The sequence below is a fragment of the Mixophyes fleayi genome, chromosome 1 (genome assembly GCF_038048845.1).
Source record: "Mixophyes fleayi isolate aMixFle1 chromosome 1, aMixFle1.hap1, whole genome shotgun sequence".
In the NCBI taxonomy this organism is placed as follows: Eukaryota; Metazoa; Chordata; class Amphibia; order Anura; family Limnodynastidae; genus Mixophyes; species Mixophyes fleayi.
In genome coordinates this window covers 444,752,033-444,769,002 of record NC_134402.1, presented here as the reverse complement: position 1 = coordinate 444,769,002, position 16,970 = coordinate 444,752,033, and the positions used below count along the sequence as shown (strand labels likewise).

General features: G+C 44.7%; 2 protein-coding genes across 9 annotated transcripts in view; both read right to left on the bottom strand.

Annotated features, from left to right (window-relative positions):
- DYM (dymeclin) overlaps positions 1-3,959 on the bottom strand; it is a 247,205-nt gene extending 243,246 nt beyond the window's left edge. For 3 of the 6 annotated variants that reach the window (XM_075185862.1, XM_075185857.1, XM_075185868.1), the window contains exon 1: positions 3,841-3,958. The gene's annotated coding sequence lies outside the window, so the exon portion shown is untranslated. Of the gene's footprint in view, positions 1-3,767; positions 3,788-3,840 lie in introns of those variants that run through there. The other 3 variants (XM_075185845.1, XM_075185872.1, XM_075185853.1) reach the window with 2 other exon arrangements.
- A 2,051-nt stretch (positions 3,960-6,010) lies between these two features.
- On the bottom strand, positions 6,011-10,650 carry C1H18orf32 (chromosome 1 C18orf32 homolog). 3 transcript variants are annotated; one of them, XM_075185835.1, is made up of 3 exons: positions 10,548-10,650; positions 7,980-8,188; positions 6,011-6,332 (listed from the first exon to the last, which is right to left on the bottom strand). In XM_075185835.1, exons 2-3 carry the CDS (start codon positions 8,176-8,178, stop codon positions 6,310-6,312), a joined length of 222 nt encoding a protein of 73 aa, XP_075041936.1. In that variant the 5' UTR covers positions 8,179-8,188; positions 10,548-10,650; the 3' UTR covers positions 6,011-6,309. The 3 variants fall into 3 exon arrangements, with proteins under 3 accessions (XP_075041936.1, XP_075041917.1, XP_075041926.1); XM_075185816.1 differs by having other exon boundaries at positions 7,999-8,188; positions 10,548-10,649; XM_075185825.1 differs by having other exon boundaries at positions 7,999-8,188; positions 10,483-10,560.
- Between the last annotated feature and the right edge of the window lie 6,320 nt (positions 10,651-16,970).

The following is a 16,970-nucleotide window of genomic DNA, read 5'->3' as shown; positions in this document are numbered from 1 at the left end:
AGCCAAAAGGCCCAGGGAGATAAGGGTCTTCATATCACCCTTCACCAAAGCTATGGGGGGCCCATTTACATCCCCAACCCCAGAGCCATAGGGTCACTTAGCGAGCAAGGTCTTCGGGGCTGCCTCCGCCACAAGGCTCAGGCAGTCCCCTTTATCCCAAGGAGCTGGATCTTCAGTTCCCCCCCCCCATAGAAGGGAGCCTCCGACAACTTGGGGAGAGAACAGCTCATAAGGGTCATGCCCAAACCCAAAACATACAAGTGCAAATCAAACTAACTGAAATCCAAGCAAAAAAGTGATTAGTGCCATAAGTCCACAGTAGAATGACCTACTGAGATACTCAGCAGATGTAAAGTTTGTTAAATTGGAAGACGACGATTACACAAATATTATTTACAGAAAAGTCATTCATACATACATGACAATCCACCCCAACTCAGGGCAAGCGGGAGAAACGTTCAATATGGCAAACATGGTTGGGGCCAATCAGAAGTTGACTGCACAGACAGGTCACACACCCAACAATGATCTAATGGATTATTATGGCATTGTGGTTGTTTTCAACTCACACGCCGCGATATTGAGCCAATTGCCTGGCTGTTATATGGCAGCCAGTATCACGTGTCTCCCTAGGCATACAGTATCTCAGACAATGCACATTCATGCAAGATGATGCCGAATTTCTATCACACAAGAATGTCACTAACATACTTACTGGGTATACAAATGTACGTTGCAATTGCAACCTTACCTGTGCTAACAAATACATGGCAAAACACCCTAATTAACCCACATAAGTAGTGATGACTCATAAATAAAGGTGTATCAAGGATGTACCAAAATAGCATGAATGTGATTAGGGAAAACCAGTTCTTCTAAATTAGAGATAAATTTTATGCACAGTCTGCAAACAGCCGATGTACAATACACAACATGACAGTGTTACACTTCACACACAAGGTCTGTATTTCACATACCAGACCTCGGCATCACGACAATGGCAGAGACCTAAAGACTACAGAACTTCTGATTTTAGGAAGGAACATAGAAAACAGTAATTTTTCAGATGTAACAGACATGCTGTAAGACAATACATATCTGCTACAGTATATTACTGAATCTTGCTGCAATGGTTTTGTAGAATTACTGTAGATTATACAATAACAATAGGCAACACTTATATAATGACTCAGTAAATAATTAAACCATTGGAGGAAGACACCTTTATCTAGACATTTCATAGATTTATAGACATCAGAGTTTTACAAGCACTCAGCGGTAGGCAAACAGGCAGGAGAGGTTCAATGAACTCTTATGTTAGCTGCATATTACATGGAGTTTGGCTGCAGTGAACGAGTGATGTGCACCAGTTTCATGAATATCTACCATTATCTTTACATATCAACATCCAAATTACTGCACAGACTACTTCTATGTGAAGCTTATGATAAGGTGACATCACAATTGTATTCTCCTCATGTGTGGTTACATTACACTATATTGCAACAGAAAAATACTAGTTGCTCCATCATCACTAATTAACAGATTTGAAACGCCAGTACATCAGCAATAACAAATACTTTCACTTGCAGTGCTGTAAAGATCGCTTAGACAAGGCCACCTTTACAGAGTAAGTGCAGGTAAGTGATCGAAGGACAGGCGAGTGGGCTGCTGGAGGGAATGAGTGAGGACAGGTGAGTGGGCTGCTGGAGGGAATGAGTGAGGACAGGTCAGTGTGCTGCTGGAGGTTGTAAGTGAGGACAGGTGAGTGGGCTGCTGGAGGTAGTGAGTGAGGACAGGTGAGTGGGCTGCTGGAGGGATTGAGTGAGGACAGGTGAGTGGGCTGCTGGAGGGATTGAGTGAGGACAGGTGAGTGCTGCTGCAGACAGTGATGAGGGCGAGTGAGGAAAGGTGAGTGTGATGCTGCAGGCAGTGATGAGGGCGAGTGAGGACAGGTGAGTGTGATGCTGCAGGCAGTGATGAGGGCGAGTGAGGACAGGTGAGTGCTGCTGCAGGCAGTGATGAGGGCGAGTGAGGACAGGTGAGTGCTGCTGCAGGCAGTGATGAGGGTGAGTGAGGACAGGTGAGTGTGCTGCTGCAGGGAGTAATGAGGGTGAGTGAGGACAGGTGAGTGCTGCTGCAGGCAGTGATGAGGGTGAGTGAGGACAGGTGAGTGTGCTGCTGCAGGCAGTAATGAGGGTGAGTGAGGACAGGTGAGTGTGCTGCTGCAGGCAGTGATGAGGGTGAGTGAGGACAGGTGAGTGTGATGCTGCAGGCAGTGATGAGGATGAGTGAGGACAGGTGAGTGCTGCTGCAGGCAGTGATGAGGGTGAGTGAGGACAGGTGAGTGCTGCTGCAAGGAGTGATGAGGGTGAGGTCTGGTGAGTGTGCTGCTGCAGGGAGTACCAAGGATGAGTGAGGACAGATGAGTGTGATGCTGCAGTCAGTGATGAGGATGAGTGAGGACAGGTGAGTGCTGCTGCGGGCAGTGATGAGGGTGAGTGAGGTCTGGTGAGTGTGCTGCTGCAGGGAGTACCAAGGATGAGTGAGGACAGGCGAGTGCTGCTGCAGGCAGTGATGAGGGTGAGTGAGGACAGGTGAGTGTGCTGCTGCAAGGAGTGATGAGGATGAGCGAGAACAGGTGAGTGCTGCTGCAGGATGGAGTGATGATGATGAGTGAGGACAGGTAAATGCAGCAGGTGAGTGCTGCAGGCAGTGATGAGGATGAGTGAGGACAGATGAGTGTGCTGCTGCAGGCAGTGATGAGGGTGAGTGAGGTCTGGTGAGTGTGCTGCTGCTGGCAGTGATGAGGGTGAGTGAGGTCTGGTGAGTGTGCTGCTGCTGGCAGTGATGAGGGTGAGTGAGGTCTGGTGAGTGTGCTGCTGCTGGCAGTGATGAGGGTGAGTGAGGTCTGGTGAGTGTGCTGCTGCTGGCAGTGATGAGGGTGAGTGAGGTCTGGTGAGTGTGCTGCTGCTGGCAGTGATGAGGGTGAGTGAGGTCTGGTGAGTGTGCTGCTGCTGGCAGTGATGAGGGTGAGTGAGGTCTGGTGAGTGTGCTGCTGCTGGCAGTGATGAGGGTGAGTGAGGTCTGGTGAGTGTGCTGCTGCAGGCAGTGATGAGGGTGAGGACAGGTGAGTGTGCTGCTGCTGGCAGTGATGAGGGTGAGTGAGGTCTGGTGAGTGTGCTGCTGCTGGCAGTGATGAGGGTGAGTGAGGTCTGGTGAGTGTGCTGCTGCAGGCAGTGATGAGGGTGAGGACAGGTGAGTGTGCTGCTGCTGGCAGTGATGAGGGTGAGTGAGGTCTGGTGAGTGTGCTGCTGCTGGCAGTGATGAGGGTGAGTGAGGTCTGGTGAGTGTGCTGCTGCTGGCAGTGATGAGGGTGAGTGAGGTCTGGTGAGTGTGCTGCTGCTGGCAGTGATGAGGGTGAGTGAGGTCTGGTGAGTGTGCTGCTGCTGGCAGTGATGAGGGTGAGTGAGGTCTGGTGAGTGTGCTGCTGCTGGCAGTGATGAGGGTGAGTGAGGTCTGGTGAGTGTGCTGCTGCTGGCAGTGATGAGGGTGAGGACAGGTGAGTGTGCTGCTGCTGGCAGTGATGAGGGTGAGTGAGGTCTGGTGAGTGTGCTGCTGCTGGCAGTGATGAGGGTGAGTGAGGTCTGGTGAGTGTGCTGCTGCAGGCAGTGATGAGGGTGAGGACAGGTGAGTGCTGCTGAAGGATGGAGTGATGAGGATGGGTGGTGACAGGTAGAGGTAACATGATACACTGCAGTACGCACTATATAAGAGAGAGCTATCACTGTTCCTCTCCCTACTGGGTCAGTCTGTTCGCCCTCCGCCCCCGGCTCTCACCTATCTCTCCGGTATCTGCTGTCACTCAGCCGCAGCCGCCATCACTCCACGTCGCTGAGAGCAGCTGCGTCACCACCGTCACGTGACCCCACCCGTCCTTCCAACTGACAGCCAGTGTGGGCGGGGCAGCGGCTGTGACGTCACCAAACTGAGCCATTAGGGTGGGTTCAACCTAGCTGCCTGGTTACTGTCTCTGTGTCGGGGCGGGGACATGCAGATTGTGCTTCGGGTTGGGTGGAGTCATGCCGAGTGTCCCGCTGAGTGGGCGGGGCAAGGATTGAAGCTGAATAACTCATAGCGCTGTAATACAGAGGTATCCGGGCTTGTAGAACTACAGGTAGCAGCATGGCCTCTTACCAATGTATCACAGATGAGGAGTGCCGGCTGTCAGGACATTCTTGCACTTGTAGTACCACAACAGCTGCAGAGCCACAGGGTGCGGACCTTTGTTCTAATGTGAGATGCAGAGAGCCCTGCAGAGAGCAGAACACAGGGAGCATATGTCCTGTAGGCAGCATATCCTGATGTGTCAAAAGTATACTGTAGAAGTGGCACTATGCACTGTTTTTTTTAGGTTTTCCCACATTTATTTTGTTATATAAGTAGTGTGTGTGCTGGCTGCAGATGGGTTGGGCCCTTCTTCCTGTCAGTCCAAAAGTGGTGGTGAGCCAGTGGCCATGCAGACAGCCCCTAATGCAGACTGCCCCACCGCCACCCCTCAACAGTCCTTTACCATCAGTGTTTGCAAAGCTTATGTTCACATGTGCAGCAAACAAAGCGCATCCTTGTAGATCATGTGTGCAACATGAAATGAAGTGGGGAAAAGTGGCGGTATGTCATACCAGCACATATTGCCTCAATCGGAGCACTGTATTTATATATTATCCTTTATATATAAAGCACCAACATATTACTCAGCACTGCACATTGAGGGGCTCATAACCTAGATATATAACAAATATATCTAAAACTTGTACTTCATTGTACTGTCACATAACCAGCTCCATTATCAGCCTCACTGCACATCTTATTGCAATTTTTAGGCCCCTCATCCACCCATTTTTTACCTTCCCAATGAGATATTGCAAGCCCTTTTCTTGCACACTATACTCCCCAACATGACCTCACCACTGGAAATGATTATAATATAATTCTATTATACTCTATACAGACATAGGACACTACACCTCCAACATGACCTGACTACTGGAGATGATCATAATACAATTCTCTTACACTGTATACAGACATAGGACACTACACCCCCAACATGACCTGACCACTAGACATGATCATAATACAATTCTATTGCACTGTATACAGACATAGGACACTACACCTCCAACATGACCTGACCACTGGACATGATCATAATACAATTCTATTACACTCTATACAGACATAGGACACTACACCTCCAACATGACCTGACCACTGGACATGATCATAATACAATTCTATTACACTTTATACAGACATAGGACACTACACCCCCCAACATGACCTGACCACTGGACATGATCATAATACAATTCTCTTACACTGTATACAGACATAGGACACTACACCTCAAACATGACCTGATCACTGGACATGATCATAATACAATTCTATTACACTGTATACAGACATAGGACACTACACCCCCAACATGACCTGACCACTGGACATGATCATAATACAATTCTATTACACTGTATACAGACATAGGACACTACACCTCCAACATGACCTGACCACTGGACATGATCATAATACAATTATATTACACTGTATACAGACATAGGACACTACACCTCCAACATGACCTGACCACTGGACATGATCATAATACAATTATATTACACTGTATACAGACATAGGACACTACACCCCCCCAACATGACCTGGCCACTGGACATGATCATAATACAACTGGAGAAAGTTGGATGTAATTGGAAATGGTCTTACCCCATTACCAAAGCTTTACCTCACATACTGTATATTCTGAAACTTGTACATATGTATTTTTGAATGTTGCACATATACTTTTTACATAAAGTAACTTGTATTTTATTGGTGGCTAATCTTCAACAGAGAATAAGATATTTAATGCACAAAATATAGTCTAGATGAAGCCTGGGGCCTGAACATGGACCAAACATGGAATATAGGGTCTACAAGCAGGAAGTAGATGGTACAGTAAATCATTTTATTACTGGATATGATTGTTATTAAATTGAACAATAAAGTATTTCTAAAAAATCTGGAATGCAATATATTAATATACACAAAAGTTTTGTTATTTTTACATTTAACGGTCAATAAATAAATTGCCCTTTTAACAGCAAAGCGAGAGACAGTGATTAAGCTAGAAATTTAGAGGTCAGGAAAGTTACAGTCTTTAATTAGATCTCCCTTAATAAGTAGGAGACGAGTTAGTCAGTCTTTTTATTGGCGATTTCTTCATTCCCTCCATCGACGCTTTGATCAACTGTTCCATTGCTGTGCGGCTGCAAAGAGAAAGATACAAATTTGACTATAGACTTCCTGTTCTAAACACCAAATACAATGAAATAAATACACAGATAAGAGTGTTTTCTATGCACATGGTTGGACCGCTCTGCAGAACGACATGTACAGACCACAAAGAACTTAAACTACTAAAATTATAGTTTGATGTGTCATAACCAGTTAAATATATTCAGCATTTTCATTGGCAGGTAATGCTTAACACCGTCTGATCGATGGAGAGTTTATAAATGTCCACTATAGATGGCAGCTGTCTACTAAATACGCTGCCATCACTAGACCCCTATGTCCATGGCAGCCTAGGGTCCTTTCTTGGGGTGCAGGTACCATTTAGTGGGCATGAGACTGTAAACTTTTTATTATAAATTACATTTTTAATTATTTTTCACTACAATTGCTGGTTTGTATGAATGCTTTTTGTTTGCTTACAAGTACGTGCCTGGACAGAGCACAAAAAAAATACATTTTATTATGTGAGAGTGTTCACTAACCGGGCAAATGGGTAAGCTGATGATAAGCTTCATTAAAAGTAGATTGAGCATTTTTTTATGGCGATGGGTTTAAACCACCACTGTACATTATGTTACGAAACTATATGTACATATGCTGCAGCCTAAATTCTGTATCAGCCACTCCTACTGCTCTCTCACCCCTAAAGCTGTGTACACACTGATGCAATAATTGTGCAGATCATATTATAAACAAACATTTGGTCAGATATTGCATTAGTGTGTACGCTCCCACAATCATGTTTTATTGCGCCAAAACACATTGTATCTGTTGATTTGGTTCTATAAACTTCCTAAAAATCATGATCAACGATGGAACAATGTCGGGCAAATGTGGCAGTGTGTACACACTCACAAGCACTTTTCAGCAGATGGTTATGAGAGATGAAGAGCACAGATCTGACGGTAAATCGTATAGGTGTGTACACAGGAATCTACACTCATCGGGATTTTCAGTCGTTGGTGAAATCATTACAGTAATAGCAGAAGGTAATTTTCTATAGTGTGTACCCAGCTTCAGGATGGTGTCACTACTATTTCTGAGCATTACATTTTACCAGCTGAAAGAACATTGTGGTTATAAGCTCATTTAGTGACATAACATTATCTTTTATGTAGTGCCAACATATTACATAGCGCTGTACACTGAGGGAATCATGATACAATCAACATACAATGACATGAAACAGAAGGCAAAGATGGCCCTGACCAAACAAGCTTACAATCTAAGAGGTGCGGGGAACAATGATGTTTCCCTGAAAACCTTTAACAGCTGAAATCCTCCAGTGAGACCAGAAATTATATTTCCCATTAACAACTATATGGAACCAAATAAGCTTCTGAAATAAAACTTCTCAGACTGCTACTTATCGATGGATTTACCCAACATAAAACGTAGAATTTGACATCAGAAAATAATCTACAGGTCCATCTTGTCTGTTTTTTGTGTGCAGTTGTTTTACTCATATATAGATATTTATTTTTTTAACCAGCACATAGCAAAGATGCATGAAGCATTATTAATGTGAAAACAATGAAAACCTTTTAACAACAGGCTAGTGTTACTGGATGGTGATTGGCGTAATCGCTAAAACTAGTCAGGAACAGAGGAGAGCGCACATATATACGTGAGCCATACCTTACTGCTGCCATTGCACTCTACTTTCTCCTGGTTAGCGGAGGCCGGAGCACTCTGAACTGCTTTCTTTGGCCAAATTCGGTTGATAAATGGAGATATGAAAGGATATACGATGGGCTCCAAAAACTTCTTGTAGACCCACAGGAGGACTGGAATGACAATGCAGGGGATGCACACCATGGTTGCTGGTCTAGGGGAAAAGGTACATTGTAAAAATTAATCTGGACTTTGACCGGGTAGATAGGGTTGCAACATAGTTGGGGAAAGACTTACAGCCAATTGGGTACATTTACAAAAACTGGTGGATAGGGAAAAGATGTTGTAATCCACAGCAACCAGACTTTTATTGACATTTTATGAACTGCACTAGAAAAATGTAAGAATCTGATTGGTTATTATAGGTTACACATGTTCCCTGTACATCAGTTTTAAGTAATAACTCCAATAAATCTATGGTATGAAATAAAAGCAAAGTTATATTCTTTCCACACTAGGTGGCAACTCTATCCATAAAGAAACAGTGGTGTCTATAAGTGTTTGCCAGCAGCAGGTCCTATATATGCAGATCCCTTATGACATATTTATACAATTATATTAGAAAGCACAAGTGCAGAGAAAAAAATACAACTATCAAAACACCCTGAGCGTTAGCAACATCTACCCACAAGCCTAATGAAGCTGTATGTCCAAACTAGTCGTGTGCTTCAATATGTAACCCAAACCTCTAACCTCAACTCACACTCTAGTGTATGTATCATATCTGCTCTCTGCCATGATTTCTGCTATGGGTGAGGAAAAGCTTCAGTGGGACCTCCGATGCTGCAAAATACTACCCCTTTAAACTGTGCCATTTCATATTACCCTATAGTTTCCTGTGTTTATGTAAAGCGCCCACTATTTTCTAAGCTTCTGTATGGTGCCCCTCTACCACGAGCTACGGCATAGCGCCCTCTACCACCTGAGCTACTGCATAATGCCCCATTATCTCCTGACCTACTGGATGGCACCCCACTATCCCCTGAGTACTGCGTTGGCACCCCACTACCCCCTGAGCTATTGTGTGGTACCCCATCGCCTTAGCTACTGCGTGATGCCCCATCATCTTCTGACCCACTGGATTGCGCCCCACTATCCCTTGAGTACCGCGTTGGCGCCCCACTACCCCCTGAGCTATTGCGTGGTGTCCCATCTCCTTAGCTACTGCATGATGCCCCATCATCTCCTGACCTACTGGATGGCGCACCACCACCCTCTGAGCTACTGTGTGGCGCCCCACTACCCCCTGAGCTATTACGTGGTGCCCCATCTCCTTAGCTACTGCATGATGCCCCATCATCTCCTGACCTACTGGATGGCGCCCCACCACCCCCTGAGCTACTTCGTGTTGTCCCATCATCTTCTGACCTACTGGATGGCGCCCCACTACCCCCTGAGCTACTGCGTGGTGTCCCATCATCTTCTGACCTACTGGATGGCGCCCCACTACCCCCTGAGCTACTGCGTGGTGTCCCATCATCTTCTGACCTACTGGATGGCGCCCCACTACCCCCTGAGCTATTGCGTGGTGCCCCACTACCCCCTGAGCTACTGCGTGGTGCCCCACTACCCCCTGAGCTACTGCATGGCGCCCCACTACCCCCTGAGCTACTGTGTGGTGCCCCACTACCCCCTGAGCTACTGTGTGGTGCCCCATCATCTTCTGACCTACTGGATGGCACCCCACTACCCCCTGTGCTACTGTGTAGTGCCCCACCATCTTCTGACCTACTGGATGGCAGCCCACTACCACCTGTGCTACTGTGTGGCACCCCACCATCTTCTGACCTACTGGATGGCACCCCACTACCCCCTGAGCTACTGTGTGGCGCCCCATCATCTCCTGACCTACTGGATGGTGCCCCACTACCCCCTGAGCTACTCCTTGGTGTCCCATCATCTTCTGACCTACTGGATGGTGCCCCACTACCCCCTGAGCTACTCCATGGTGTCCCATCATCTTCTGACCTACTGGATGGCGCCCCACTTTCCCTGAGCTACTGCATGGCGCCCCATCATCTTCTGACCTACTGGATGGCACCCCACTACCCCCTGAGCTACTGCATGGCGCCCCATCATCCCCTGAGCTACTGCATGGCGCCCCATCATCCCCTGAGCTACTGCATGGCGCCCCATCATCTTCTGACCTACTGGATGGCGCCCCACCATCCCCTGAGCTACTGCATGGCGCCCCATCATCTTCTGACCTACTGGATGGCGCCCCACTTTCCCTGAGCTACTGCATGGCGCCCCATCATCTTCTGACCTACTGGATGGCGCCCCACCATCCCCTGAGCGCCCCATCATCTTCTGACCTACTGGATGGCGGCACATCATCTCCTAAGCTACTGCACGGCACCCTGATATCTCATGTCAGTAAATTACAGACAATGGCTGCGCTGACACCTCCTGTACTGCGGGTAATCCATGTTATCAGCCGGCCCTCACCCCACAATACACCGCACGTTACAATATTACGCTCTCACAAGATACCAACACATCACAACACCGACCTTCTTCCGCCGCCGTCACTCAGCACACCGGAACTGACGTCACTTCCGTCATCACATCATAGAGCCGCGAGCGACCTGCGCTATCCCCGAGGCTGGTGTGTGACTGCGCCCCCAGCGGCCGTCACAGAGCAGTGCAGGATCTCAGGGGACAGATCTATGATATTAGGAAGAATCCGGCCAAGATTACAGTGTTCCCTGTATAGCAATGGATGGAGGGTTCAGTGGGAGCTGGATCTGCCCCATCCTGACCTTCAGGCATCAGTATTTAGGGTGACATATTCTGGATCATGAGGACTGAAACCCTTCACTATACACACAGTCATCACATGGCTGCACAACATGATACTGACTGTATGAGATCCTCAAGCTCCAGCTGTTCTTACCCCTAAACCAGACCTTCATTCAGCAACCCCAAACTCCCAGTTATCTTGAAGTAACCATTGAAAGTTAAAGAATGAGTTAAGTCCTCAGGAGACAAGACTATTAATTGTCTCACTGTGACCATGAGAAATGTGATTTTGCTAAGCTGACGCCATCTTGTTGCCTTATAGCCATTTTGTTCTCTTATAGCTTAAAGACAGATTAGATACAGCTAGTTTGTAGGAGTTTTTCATTGTTTCCAGGAGACTGTGCTCATGGCCTTGAATTTGGCAGCACAGGAGATAAGCCAACTTTCCCCTGGGGAGTATTCCTGTGTGAAAATGTGAGAATGTAGCAACATCTGTGTAAAGGAAACATGAGTGGTTAAAACCTTTTGGGGCGTAGTTTTCTGTAATACGTGATTTTTGCTATATTGATATGGACTTGCAACTAATAAAGCAGAGCTAATTGTACACACAAAGCATGCAGTGTATTTAATTCTCTCCAGCTGATGAGCTCCTAACTGATAAACTGACACTTACAGGTGAACAATCTGATTTAGATTCGACAACCATATTAAAGAAACTTAAATTTACCACAGTACTTTCATCAACATTCATCATCAACATTTATTTATGTAGCGCCAACAAATTCCGTGGCGCTTTTCAATTGGGAACAAACGCAGTAATAAAACAATAATACAGACAGAGGGATAAGAGGTCGCTACTCGCAAGCTTACAATCTATTGGAACGTATCTATCAATAATTACCTCTGGAGACATAACAAGTCCTGACACTGATATAAGTGGCATAGGAACAGTGTCTGACCTCATCTTTACCACATTCTATAACTTTATATTGGTGCTTATTTTCACCACTTTATACTTTAATTACTATTAACCTTTATAGGGTGCCACTAAATTCCCCAGTGCCAAACAGTTGGGAAACAGGACATGCGCAAATCATAAAACAAAGACATTCAGGATAGATCAGGGGCAAACGCAGGATTTGTAGAGGGGGGTTTCCACACCACGCCGCCAGTGGGCGTGGCCAGCATGCATGGGGGCGTGGCTATAATTTTAGACCGTGCTTGGCTGCTCTCCAACTCTTCCTATCCCCATAATATACATGGGCAATGCTGCGTGCACTATTGTTAGGTGCACGCAGCTCTCCCTTTTGAAGCAGAGCTGTGTGAAGCGGGAGCAGGGTCCAGCCACCTCAATTATACAGTGCACCAGGCTTGGAGGGGGGTTTCCAGGCACTAGGAAACCCCCTCTCGGTTTACCTATGTAGATGAGGTGGAAAACTGACCAGAAGAATTGGAGACCCTGCTGGTAGGAGCTCCAGAATATGTCACCCAATCTACTGGAGAGGGGGCTATTACAGATTGGGTGAGGGTTAGTTAACACAATAAAGCATAATTGTTTTTATATTTTTCACAACAATGCACATGATGTATAAAAAAAAGTATGACATTGTTTTAAGAAACCACACAAAAGGACTTGAATACATCAATTAAAAAAAGGACCTTTTTATATTCTAAATAAGGACTTTTCAATAGAATATGGTGTGAAATTGTAACTTTGTTACCATCAGATAACCTTTTAAGATATTCACGTTTCACAGTATATCTCCCCAATGTGTTCACTGATAATACCATGTAAGCTTATCTTATATGGTATATATCTATTAAATTGAAACTAGACTCAAATAAGAATGTCGTCTGTCACCGTAGTGTCAAATGTTAATATTGGTCATTAGTAACGATTTTCTGATGAGTTTTGTTTAGCCTTCCCTAAAATGATGCCACTATCATCTGTACATCCTATCCAGCCCCATAGTCACTGATCAGACGTTTGAGGACCAAACAATTCTTTGACATACACGGAAGACACATATTGACCTATCACGTCATCGCATAAACTAATGTTCTGTGATAGTTGTATGAAATACAGAACAATTATAAACTGCAATCTGATCATGTGTCTGCGTCAGTAGTTAATTCGCTATGGATCATTATTGAAATTGTAAGTAGCGTATTATCCAAATGAAAACATCCTGGCTTGCTCTTTCAGTAATGTCTCTATAGTATGTGCAATCAATTAATCATCTTCTGTTCCTTAGTGTGTACAATTGTTCTTATTGTTGGGTCCGATGAAACATTAGCTTGAAATATCTGTGTTAATATATTTCAATTTGCTGTGAATTTGATGAAACATTCATTAAAGCAAGAACAGATAAAAATGCATTGTTCCTGTGTGGCTGGATTACATAGAAATATTTTATTTAAGGAATTTATTTTAATTAGTGGTGCAGGTGCCAATTTATATCATTGCAAATGTACTTATCTATTTATATTGGTATGTTTTATACGGAAATGTATTGATTTCTGAGACAGTATGTCATGTTTGGGTTTTGTAAATTGTCTAGAGGAAATCCCAAGTGGGCATATGTGTGGAGGGGATGTGTATTTGCAACTGTCTGGAGACAGGTAATCTCATCTTAATTGGACCTTTTCATTGCTGAGTGACCAACACGTCTCCTGAGCCCGAACCTAAGAGCACAAGGGAAGGGTGGTTTAGTAATTATACTCGCTGGTAGACTTCCTATGTGTGTAAGATTTAGAAAGCAACTGATCACAGATTAATGTGATTTTTGCAAGTTAAATTGCATTCAAAGCATGGTTAGAGCAATGTTATATCCTGATGGTAAACATTCAATATAAAACCTCAGATGGTGTGGCAGCGCTAGCAGCAATGTAAAAAGTCGTTGAACCCCTCCAGGCTGAGTTATGTGCAGGCTGCAGGAAGCACTGGGATTGGTTAGAGCAGCAGAAGGCTGGATTTCCTCTTGCCAGAGTATCTGTAAGTCTGTATAAAAAGGGCAATGTTTGACCATGTAATGTAGTATTATACCATCCATACCCTCTGAAGATCACTAGTACCACAAACTAGTGTAACTGTCCTTAATAGTACTACTTGAAATAATAAACACCACTGCTTCAAGATCCTGTTCCGACACCTACTTACCTGCGACAATTCCTGTGACCTACAGATTAGACACACATCAAATCTGTTTTCTGGCTGTTCTGATGTTGGGACCCAGCATCCAGTACCACCGCTCTGCTCGCTACCTGTAGCTCTGGCCACTGTGATAGGTCAGGGGGAACCATCCACAGCACCCCAGATCTGAAGGCAAGAGGTTAGGGGTAGCAGCCCAGGAAGGGGGTACACACTAGCACCAAAAGTTACCCAAAGGAACCGGTTCTAGGTGCCAGCAAAGGAGCCTAGTGGTGGCAGCAGCAAGCCCCTACTGCGTTTAGAGGGGTGCAGTTTTGGATAAAGAAAGGGGACGGTGGCAAGGTAAGACCAACCGATGTCCAGCAGCATAGGCAGGGTGACATAGGCAGCCCATCACATCCTGTTATTGATAATAATAATTACCAAAAAGAATGAAAATTTTATCTCTAATATATATAAGCCTAGCGGCGTGTTAGTGTGTGTGTGTGTGTGTGTGTGTGTGTGTGTGTGTGTGTGTGTGTGTGTGTGTGTGTGTGGAATAAACTATTTTCTCAGAAAGGGCTTATCCAATTGACCTGAAATTTGGTATACTGACATTATTTGACAAAAAAATTATAATAGTGAAGTCAGTTAACTTCCATCATCCCCCCTTCCCCCCCGTGGGAGGGGTAGTAAAGGCTAAATTTACCAGTTGAGGGCTCAAACTCTTGACCGTGTGGGTATTTATTTACTAGAGCCTGTGTTTGGTCATGGACAATTGTATGTCGCATTTTCACGAGTACAGAGAAGCAGTGATGTGAAAGTGCAGGTTATGAATACTGCCCTTTAAGGAAGACTGATTGAGCACAGTGATAAGGTGTTTAGCAGAAACGTTGTGTATCGAGGTTTTAGAACAGTAAGAGGCTGGAGATTAAGGATGTGGCGATGAAGAATGAGGTGATGGAGAAGAATGATGAGGTGGTGACATGTGGACAAAACCACATTAAAAAAGGGCGCTTACGTCGGGAAGGAACGCTCTTCCCCTGAGGAGGCCTGGCCTAGCCCCAAATGCATGACAAGAACCTTTTTAACACCTTAAGTAGCTTGATTTGACTAGAATGCATGAGTATGATGCACGGGTTAACGTGTGTGTGTATATGATGACATTTGATATATAAACGGCGATTTACAAAAGCAAAAACACAAGTCTTTTGACATTAGTCTACTATAACCATGAATAACCATTTAAGAATGCATCATGTGAGGCTACGGTGAACACCAAAGCCTTGATCTGGAATCTTTTGATTATAAAATACTTAGGAATAAAATATCAGATCTAGGACCAGCACATGACATCCTACTGGTTTTTGGATTAGAAAAACAATTAGCAGGATACATCATTATCCATTGTATAGATTTACAGTTTCAGCAGCGACATTTAGAGACGTCACACTGGTGAATGTGTAGAAGTAAAATTTGGGAGAAAAAAAATATATATTCTTCAAAGATCGATCATAAGTGCTCACGAGCAGGACCCTCTGCTCCACCCTCCTCATATCATGCCTCCTGTACATTCTTTATGACACTTGTTTGCTATATACACTACATGGCCAAGAATAAGTAGACACCTGAACATCACATCCATTTGTGGTTGTTGAACATCCGATTCCAAATCCCCAATCTCCCTTTGCTGCTATAACAGCCTCTGCTCTTCTGGGAATCCTCTGGAACTGTTTGGACCATGGGTATGGGTATTCCCACCCATTCAGTTACAAAAGCATTAGTGAACTTGGCCACTGATGCTGGGTGGTGAGGTTCGGCTCCCAAGCGCCATTCCAGCTCATCCCAGAGGTGTTCGATAGCCAATTACTTCCTCATCAAACTCAGGAAATCGTTTTTTTTTGATGAACCTTACTTTCAGCATAATGCCTTCAGACACAAATGTGCTTCATCAAGTACATCCTACCCCCTAACATGCACCATAAACATCCTGCTAAGGTGGAAGCTGGACTGCTCCCCCTCTTAGCCCTGAACCAGGTGGTTCTAGTGTTGGGTCTCGGGAACAGAACATGACTGTCTGATCGTGTGTCGTTTGCCCTCTACTAGGCATGAAATACTAGTAACTTATCCAACAAAGCAGCGGCGATTGTTACAACTGGTCATCTTGTGACATTCATAAATCTATGTGTAAATACCCCCATAAAACATATCAAATTGATGTTTAAACACATCATAATGCACCTCAACTGATTTCAGACACACAACTAACCCACTGCCAGTAAAAGACAACCCCCACTATCGGCTCCTATACAACAAGCCGAGGAGGACCCACAAACTGTACAGGTCCATGACAGAATCTCCTGCAGCAAAGTATTCAAGGACCCAAGTGCCTCATACCTCCCTGAATGAACAGCATATAATGCTGTAAATGTTTTAAAATTTGTGACTAGTTACTAGCGCATCAGTGCTTCTTAAAATATACCTTAAAAAATTGTGTAATAAGAAGTTTCACTCGGTTTATAGAAAGTTTATGATTACAAGTTTCTTTATCAATGAAAACTTCCAGCAAAACTTGCTTGTGTTACCTCATGTAAAGCACATTGGATCAGACCTTAGTGCATTATTTAGCTGGGAGCAAATCTGCACCTGAACAAAACAATGTTGCAAATGCATTTATATTTTGCACGCAGGGCAAATACTGGTCTATGTACCTTCCAAGTACTGGGCAGCTTTGTGCTTACACTCCTATTTAGAGTTCATTAGGACCCACCCTCTACCAACTCTAAATCCGCCTGCAAATTTTAAACACCCCCCTCCCCAGCAGCACAACATGGCTTTACCAAGGTACAATTGTAGTTTGATGTATTCCTGACTGTGAATCAGACCCTTAGTGTCCTGTACAAACATTCTCTAGTTACCAGGACCCTTGTGGAAGAAATTAGTGAGTACACCAGTAACATTTAAGACATTAGAATTTGTCTCTTTAGCGTATTAAACTTATTATAGATTCTAAAGTCACGATTGAGTAGAAAGTGGTGTCAAAGAAATTGAAGATAAAACACAA